At 35.8% G+C, this 9731-nt stretch overlaps 1 protein-coding gene across 1 annotated transcript; it reads left to right on the forward strand.

Moving 5' to 3' along the window:
- Nucleotides 1-366: 366 nt before the first annotated feature.
- LOC121266858 (receptor-like protein kinase HSL1) lies at nucleotides 367-4114 on the forward strand. Its single transcript, XM_041170701.1, has 2 exons — nucleotides 367-3313; nucleotides 3519-4114. Exons 1-2 carry the CDS (start codon nucleotides 715-717, stop codon nucleotides 3908-3910), a joined length of 2991 nt encoding a protein of 996 aa, XP_041026635.1. The 5' UTR covers nucleotides 367-714; the 3' UTR covers nucleotides 3911-4114.
- The last annotated feature ends 5617 nt before the right edge of the window (nucleotides 4115-9731 follow it).

Consider the following 9731-nt stretch of genomic DNA (forward strand, 5'->3'; position numbering starts at 1 on the left):
CGAAAGGTTAAAAAAATATTAATTTTATAAAATTAGATTTATTTTTAATTAAATTATATGATACCATTAGTTGATTGAATTTATTTATTTTTTTAAAATTATACAAGAAGTTCATATTTAAGATTTTTTAATCTATATTAATGTATAGTTACTTAAGGAAGTATAGCATGTCTGAATTAAGTCCATCCTCCCAAGCTCTGTTAACTAGCTTCTGAGCAACTACTTTTTATTTATTTATTTATTTATTTATTTAACCCTGCTCAAGAGGACAAATGTCATACTTATCTCCATAATATTGTTGAAGAATATATATATATATATGTATAGTAGCTAGCTAAGCTAGGCTTCTAAAAGTTCAAAGTATCTAGCTCCATATTCATCATCTCCTTTCCTCCCCTCTTTGTTAGCGCTGTAAATACTGAAATCCCTCTTCTGCAAATTACTGTCGTTTCCCCGAAAAGGAAAACAAAATGCAAACAAAATTATTGCCAAGTACGTTTGAATTACCACAGCTCCCCACATCCTAAAATTACTTCCCACATCCTTGTTTCTCCTGTCTCCCTCCCCTGTAACTCCCTCCCCTACAGTCTTCATTAACGCACTCAAATGTATGTCTCTCCTTCCCGGTCTCTCTGTCCCACATAAATTCACGTCAAACCACACCGTTTATCTTCGTGAAAATTCACTCAATTTCTTTCCAGAATCAATCCAACAATGCCTCACCTCCTTCTCCTCCTCCTTTTCCTTCTTTCAACTCCACCTCTCATCGTCTCTCTCAACCAAGAGGGCGTCTATCTTCAAAGCCTAAAACACTCCCTCGACGACCCAGACTCTGCCCTCTCTGCATGGAACGAACGCGACGACACGCCATGCAACTGGCCCGCTGTTACATGCGACCCCAACTCTCACTCCGTCGTCTCCCTCGACCTCTCCAACACCAACCTCGCCGGCCCTTTCCCTTCCTTCCTCTGCCGCCTCCCCAAACTCACTTTCCTTTCCTTCTTTAACAACTCCATGAACTCCACCCTCCCTCCCGACGTCTCCACTTGTGGAAGTCTCCAGCACCTCGACCTCGCCCAGAACCTCCTCACCGGTGCGCTCCCACACACCCTAGCCGATCTCCCCAACCTCCGGTACCTGGACTTAACCGGTAATAATTTCTCGGGAGGTATACCAGATACCTTTGGGAAGTTTCGAGAACTGGAGGTTCTCTCCCTCGTTTACAATCTCTTGGACGGGACCATTCCGGCATTCTTAGGAAACATAAGTACCCTGAAAATGCTAAACCTCTCTTACAACCCGTTTTTCCCTAGTCGGATGCCGCCGGAACTCGGGAACTTGACGAATCTCGAGGTTCTGTGGCTCACGGACTGTAACTTGGTGGGGGAAATTCCTGATTCACTGGGTCGACTAAAGAAACTTACCGACTTGGACCTGGCGCTGAATGCTTTAGACGGTCCGATCCCGAGGTCGCTCACAGAGTTGAGTAGCGTGGTTCAGATTGAGCTCTACAACAACTCTTTGTCCGGCGGCTTTCCTCCCGGGATGTCTAACTTGACCGCATTGCGACTGCTCGACGCGTCTATGAACGAGTTGTCAGGGAAGATTCCGGACGAGTTGTGTCGGTTACCTCTCGAAAGCCTCAATCTTTACGAAAACCGATTGGTGGGAAGCTTGCCTGAGAGTATTGCCAACTCGACGGGCTTATACGAACTTAGACTGTTCCGGAATGGACTCATCGGCGAGTTACCCAAAAATCTTGGCAGAAATTCGCCGCTAAAATGGCTCGATATTTCGAACAACCAGTTTTCCGGGGAACTTCCGGCTAGTTTGTGTGAAAAGGGAGCGCTGGAAGAGCTTTTGATGATAAACAATCAATTTTCGGGTCCAATCCCGGCGAGTCTTGGCGAGTGCCAGAGTTTGAGCCGTGTACGTTTGGGTTTCAATCGCTTGACGGGCGATGTCCCGGCTGGATTTTGGGGACTCCCACATGTGTATCTGCTCGAACTCGCTGGAAACTCTCTCTCGGGTCGAATCGAGAAAACAATCGCCGGAGCGGCAAATCTTTCCATTTTAACCGTGTCGAAGAATAATTTTTCGGGTCCGATACCTGAAGAGATCGGATGGTTGGAAAACCTGTTTGATTTTTCTGGTAGCGATAACAGTCTCAGCGGGTCACTGCCGGAGAGTATGGAGAACCTTGAGCAGCTTGGGATTCTTGATCTTCACAACAATGAGCTTTCTGGTGAGCTTCCAAGTGGAATTAAATCTTGGAAGAAGCTCAACGAGCTGAATCTAGCGAATAACAAGTTTTCAGGTAAGATACCTGAGAAGATTGGGAGCTTGTCTCTGCTTAATAACCTTGATCTTTCAAGAAATAGATTTTCGGGGAACATCCCACTTGGATTGCAGAATCTGAAGCTCAATCAGCTCAATTTGTCATACAATCGTCTATCGGGTGAGCTTCCGCCGTTTTTTGCCAAAGAAACGTATATGAATAGCTTTGTGGGTAATCCTGGTTTATGTGGGGATTTGGAAGGTTTGTGTGATGGAAAAAGCGAAGCTAAGAGCATGGGTTACGTTTGGTTGCTCCGGACTATTTTTGTGCTTGCTGGGCTAGTGTTTATTGTTGGCGTGGTTTGGTTCTACTTCAAGTACAGGAACTTCGAGAAGGCAAAGAGAGTAATTGATAAGTCGAAATGGACGTTGATGTCGTTTCATAAACTGGGCTTTAGTGAATATGAGATCTTGGATTGCCTTGATGAAGATAGTGTGATTGGTAGTGGATCTTCCGGGAAGGTTTACAAGGTTGTGTTAAGGAATGGCGAGGTTGTTGCGGTGAAGAAACTTTGGGCAGGAGGGGTGAAGAAAGATTCCGAGAGTGCCGATGTTGAGAAAGGTCAGTTTCGGGATAATGTTTTTGATGCAGAAGTTGAGACTTTGGGAAAGATTAGGCACAAGAACATCGTTAAGCTATGGTGTTGCTGTACTACTAGGGACTGCAAGCTTTTGGTTTATGAGTACATGCCTAATGGTAGTTTGGGCGATTTGCTGCATAGCAGTAAAGGTGGGTTGTTGGATTGGCCAACGAGGTATAAGATTGCTTTGGATGCCGCTGAGGGGCTTTCTTATTTGCATCACGATTGTGTTCCTCCAATAGTCCATAGAGACGTGAAGTCGAACAATATTTTGTTGGATGGAGATTTTGGAGCACGAGTGGCAGATTTTGGACTGGCTAAGGTGGTTGATTCTAGCGGAAAGGGACCTAAGTCTATGTCTGTCATTGCCGGGTCCTGTGGATACATTGCACCAGGTTAGCGAGTTCTTAACTTCTACACATGATAATTCACACACGTTTCCTCTTACTGCTAAATTTCAATTATGCACTGGTTGCAAGTTAAAGTCGTTGCATTTATATTTCGGGCATCTGTTTGCACCTAAAATATAGTTTACATGTATGCAACAACTGTTTTTAGCTCAAATTGAAGTGACACTTTTGCTTAAAAAAATTATTCCAGAATATGCATACACGCTTAGAGTGAACGAGAAGAGCGACATATACAGCTTTGGCGTGGTTGTGCTCGAGTTGGTCACAGGGAGACTGCCGGTTGACCCAGAGTTTGGGGAGAAGGATTTGGTGAAGTGGGTGTGCACCACTTTGGATCAGAAAGGCGTGGACCATGTACTTGAGCCCAAACTTGATCCTTGTTACAAGGAAGACATGTGCAAGGTGCTTAACATTGGCCTTCTCTGCACCAGCCCTCTCCCTATCAATCGCCCATCCATGAGACGGGTAGTGAAAATGTTGCGAGAAGTGAGTCCTGTTAACCACTCCAAGACGGCCAAGAAAGATGGCAAATTGTCTCCTTATTACTACGAAGATACCTCAGATCATGGAAGTGTGGCTTAAGAGCTTCCGATCTGCTTGTCTTCAAGTTTTTTCTGCTTCACAAAACATATCCGGGGATGGTGATTGATAATGTATCTTCTACTTTTTCTTATTAAGCTAACTTCACATTATTAGACCCACTTGGTATTGCTTCAAAGAGTGGGGAAAATTAAAAGAGATAAAAAAGGAAGGGGAGTTACAGAGTGGGTTGTTTTCGGTTTAAAATTAAACTTTCCTTGATGGGTTTCTCCAAGTTCGAGTAGATGCCTGCGCGCATTAATACCACCTCTTGAGAATGATGTTGACACTGTTTCTCGATGGTGAACTACTACTTACTGGCATTATTATCAACAATCCATTACTCAATTTTACTTGCTAGCCTGTGATTTCGACTTTGCTCGCTGTAAAAATTTCTATGATCTCGTGTAAAACTTAATCTTAAATGAAAATCTGCGGCCACATCGAATTAGTGGCCCAATCCAATGGCTCACCCATTGATCTAAAGAAGCCTGAGCAGGGAGCCATCTCTTGTCATCCTCCTATACCAGATGTGCATGTTGGCCCACCTCACTTGCCTCTTTGCTCGCCCCAGGCGGCTCAATCGAATTAATTGAGGGTTGGCAAAATTAATTTTAAAAAATAAGGCATATTTAAAATCATATGTAAAAATGAAATTAAATATTATATCAAGACTAAAATATCAAAAATAGTTTTTGAAAAACATTGTCAAAACTTATTTAACAGTCACAAGTATAGTATTGCCTAAATTTATTCGTAATGTTGGAATAGGGTTATACTATTTGTTAAATACCACTTATTATAGAACCAATTCCATCGTTAGAATTAATGGTAATTTTTTTTTTACAAGACTGGTGTTTTTGTATAAGAGAAATGTTATAGCTTCGAGCACCTCGTATACATAATGAATTGGTTTAGATTGAACCTAACTGGATGATTAGGAATTACTTTTATATTGATAATTCTATATTAACATATTAATTCATATAATACTATATCATATCCTAATAGGTAAGAAGATAAAATTTTGAATTGCGAATTTTATTTTTGTGAAATTTTTGTTATTTTTTTATAAAGAGATTTTGTAAAAAAAAATTTACAAATTAATATCAGTTTTTATGATATGTTAAATGTTAGTTTATAATTAAAATAATTTTATAATTTATAATACCACGACAAGTTATATCCATCTATAAATTTTTTTTATTAGATTTTATATGTGGGTAAAATATTTTTTTCTATGACAGGGGTTTTTTGGGTTTGAGGAGAGCAGGTCCTGGCCCGAACCTTCCTGGTAAAGACGTGTGTTTTGAATTTCTGAGCTGTTTTCTCGTTATAAATGCCTCTCTCTCTCCCCCTCTCTGTGGGAGAACAGTGACAGTTAAGGTTAGTCTGCGAAGAAGGCAATCGTCAACATCACCTTTCAGACTCTCTATGATACCATTTATTGCACGCTTCGTTTCTCGAGTCTTTTGGTCGGAGAGTCACGCACAACGGGCCATACATTTATATTTTCCAAACACCTCTCTCTCTCTCTCTGGGTGTGTTCTTATTGACATGATTCCAAGATGATCAGTACGGACTTAGCTGAATCCCCTGACCACCTTGCAGAAACCATGGCCCATGCATACGTATTCTGATGGGAAAGGAAATGATCTTGTGTGCAGTGTTTTTAATATCTCACTTGAAGTTCCTTGGCAGCCAGGCAAATGGTTTAAGGGAGTTGGGGCCCTCAGCACATCAGGTTTGTGGTACTACTCTTTTATTTCAGTCTTTTTTTTTTCTTTTGTTTTACGTGATTGAAAAATTATATTTATTAGTCAGTGTGTAGGATCACTAGGACACATTGTCTAGACTCTACACTGTTATTATGTAGGATATGATTGGTGAGAGATTTGATTTATAAAATAATTTAAGAGTAATATTAGATACTTTCAAGAGTTGTACAAATTTCGATCACTCGACTTTTTAAAAAATGTGAGATTTATTATTAAAAATTATTTTTTAAATATTTTATATTTATTCTCTCTTTTAAAAAAGAGTGTACAATGCTTAAATATTTTATGATTATAAATATAATTTTTTAAAATTTAATTAAATATTGTTAATCTATGAATCTAGTATGTGCTCTCCACTTTGGCATGCAAGTATTAATTGGTTTATAAGAGAGTTTTAAATAAAAACTTAAATCCTGTTATTTTAATAGTACGACACATCCTCAATACCAATTTGCAAACAAAAATTAGTTTTATGTAAAATTTTATGATTCGACGAGTTGCATAGGAATTTTAGGTAATATCATGCATATTACGTATTGATAGACATGCTATTGTCACCTTACATAAATTCTTAAGCCTTGTTTCGAAACCTCTCAATTCATCTCATCTCATCATTATAATTTTTTTAAATTCTCATATAAAATATAATAAATAATTTAATTTTTTTAAATTTTAAAATAATAATAATATTAAAAAATAATAGTCTAATAATATTTAATTTAATTCATTTAAAATTATCTCATCTCACTATTCAAACGTGACTCTTAATATAAAACTAATTAAATGGGAGACTCCTACATCCTACATGCCCAACCTTTTTTCTTTTGTTTTTTTTTTTTTTTTTTTCTCGGGTATACGACTTGTTGCATGATTCTCGCGAGGTTGTCAATTTAAATCAACCCAGTTCTGATTTGTGTTTTCTTATGGATTTTTTTTTTTTACCCGAGCTCTTGCTTGATGGAACAACTAATTTTTCTCAAGACACTCGTGTCTAGATGTGTCAAACCCTGCGATTTGTGATGGTCAAAATTAAATAATTCTGTCGCTTTTTCTCTTCAAAGAGTTCAAAATTGATATTTTCAGGCTGTGTTTGAAAATAAAAATATTGTTCGAAATTTTTAGACTATTTTATTATTATTTATATAGTTACTATTATTTATAAATTATTTCGTTATTATTTATAAATTATTTTATTATTATTTACAGATGATCTGAGATACTTTTAACGTCTAATTAATAGAATTCAAAATTGTTATTCACGATCCAACTTCGTCGGTCGATTTCTACAATGAAGTACTTTCAGTGACAATTTAAAGCGATATAATATATTCATGATATAATATAAATAATTAAATATTTTTTTTAAGTTTTTAGGACAAATACTAAACATTTGATATGATCTAGAAATCCACATTTAATTTTCTAGTGAGAAGTTAAAACGCAATGTCCATTTGAATGAATATTTGGTCAAAGCCACGCAGTTATAATGGATTATGTCAGTTATAATGGATCGTCACGAGTTGCATGCATGGTTTGTCACTTTGTAGTATGGTTGTCATAACTAAAAGCCTTACGTCATGTTTAGTTTATCAGAAAGCATCTTTTTTTCAAGAGCATCATATACACACGTTAACAAAAGAGGGAATGAGAGTATTGAACGACTGAGAAGTACAAAAAAAAAAAAAAAAAAACCCAGTGACGAATACGAAACAAAAACTAAATAATGGAAAGATATAAATTTATTAATTAATTTATTAATTTACATGTGAATATATACTCCTCTCATGTGTGGTCAGATTCACTCTCAATAAATGAGTAACAAGTAGAGTTAGAATTCTAACTCAAGATATCTGTTATGATATTATGTGAAATCATCACTTATCTAAAAAATTTGAGTTGATAGAAATAAGTAGACTTTATTATTTAATTTATATATTAACACCAATCAAGTATCTAATAAAGTTCAATAATAAAAGCAATTAAATCAACGTGCACTTGCATGAAGTAGTAAATTAAGAGGATGTGCCTCTATATGTATATATAGAAATATATATTAGGTTGATTTCAATTTTAAAGAAAAACAGTAAAGTAGTCAGGTGGGTAGAATTAAACAGATTTGATATTTGGTTGTATGTAAATTGTGCAAACGGCGATACCCATATCGTGTGTGTGTGAAACACACCAATCATGCATAAGAGAGGAACAAGCTGGATGGTGAATTTGATAAAATTTACTAGTTAGGATAGCTAATGGAGCGGTAAAAACTAGTAATTAATGTCTTAATATTCAGTGTCAATGACCAATATTAAGCTCCACCTGTGCTGGATAACTTTATAATTAATTTGTAATTTACTCTTTATATCTTATTACCTTTTCCAAACAAGACAAATATAGTCGAACATGGCACAATTGGAAGGGTGAACAGAAATCACCTACTTGCTATTTAGCAGGGCCGGCTCGAATACGTTCCGGGAGCTAAGGCTTAAATTCTGAGTGAGGGTTTTTTTTTTTAAGTAAAATTAAATATTTTTATTTTTATTTTTATATTATATTTTTATCTAAAAATAATTCCTAATATTTTGTAAAGTAAAATTATTGATTAAGATTATATACCACATTTTCAATTAATAACTGACTTTAATCTTTATTAAGAAATTCTTGATTTACAGATAATTTTATCAAATCTAGTTTTACAAGTACTTTAGACTCTTAGACACAATTATAATCATTATTGCATGTGAATAACGTTCTATAAGTAACTTAAACATTTTAAAAAAAATAGGTCATTGCCTCTTCAAAGAATTATACAAAAACCTTTTATGGACACTGGAAAATTAAATTTTGCTATTTATAATTTCATATTAATTATATATTAAACTAATAATGACAAAAGAGAAGTATATTCTTACAAGGAGAATAGGTAAAATAATTATTATATGTGATACTTTTAAAAACTAAAAATTATATAATATATATTTGATCTTATTTATATTCTCATTTTCATGGAGTTAATTAAAATTTTTTATTGGGTATATATATTTTTTAAAAAAATTCTACTTTATATATATATATATATATATTTGTTTTGGGGGAGGGGGCTTTTTCCATTAGGGATCTTAGGCAATTGTCTAACTTGCCTAATGGAAGAGCCGTCCTAATTAGGTTGAGATATTATTTTTATCTTGAAAATTAAAAAAAAAATGTCCATTTGTTTGCAGATGGTTCCAGTTTAAAAGGCAAATAAAGACCATTTAAAAAAGAGGAGAAAAAAAAATAAAGCAATAATGCAAAAAACGTGTAAAAAGTGAAGTTATGAAACGCAAAATAAAATAAAATGAAGATATCTGCAGAAAGCTAAAAAAATACTTAAAAACAAAAAAACATAAAAATGAGACATTAGGCCGGTACTGTTGAGAGACTTTGCCTAGAGTCCTACAATTGAGAATAGGAGTTGAGTAAGCCTCTCCTGTTAACGAACCAAGTCAAGACATTATTTTGGAGGAAGCAACGTGATTGCAGCCTAGGCTGCCTTATTTTTCGACGTTCTCTGGCACATAGCTGGTTATTTTTCTCCTCTTTATTTATTTCTCTTATGGTTGTATTCTTTCCTTTCTTGTTAATATTCCTTCTTTGTACAGATCGCAATGTAACCAAATGTAAATCAGTATATAAAGGAAATATCTCTTACGGGATTGGTAACTTGAACAAATACCCTTTCACAAATCTTTCATTGTACCAGAGCCCCTATAGCTCACGCTTCCAACGTCCTGTTCTCTTTGTTATTCATCAATGGCTTTGCTAACTCTACCGTTCCTTTGGTCTTTTCTCAACTAAACTTCTCCTAGTTAGTTTCGATTAAGATGAACGGTACCAATGATCTCAATTGGGTCTCCCAGTTGCTACTTGTTTTACATAGCAATGACTTGCTCGGATTTGTGGATGGTTCTAAGTCTTGCTCTTAGCAATTTGTTTGTGACTGAAGGAAAGCCAACTAAGGCTGTCAATCTTGAGTATACTCTTTGGAATAAGGACCAGTTTGTTTTAGG

The sequence above is a fragment of the Juglans microcarpa x Juglans regia genome, chromosome 5S (genome assembly GCF_004785595.1).
Source record: "Juglans microcarpa x Juglans regia isolate MS1-56 chromosome 5S, Jm3101_v1.0, whole genome shotgun sequence".
Classification (NCBI taxonomy): Eukaryota; Viridiplantae; Streptophyta; class Magnoliopsida; order Fagales; family Juglandaceae; genus Juglans; species Juglans microcarpa x Juglans regia.

What these genes read in the sequence shown, in the direction of transcription:
- LOC121266858 (XM_041170701.1), top strand. Translation starts at nt 715, where the DNA reads ATGCCTCACCTCCTTCTCCTCCTCCTTTTCCTTCTTTCAACTCCACCT. An exon ending in CTGTGGATACATTGCACCAG is followed by an intron (nt 3,314 to 3,518) that starts GTTAGCGAGTTC and finishes AAATTATTCCAG; the next exon opens with AATATGCATACACGCTTAGA.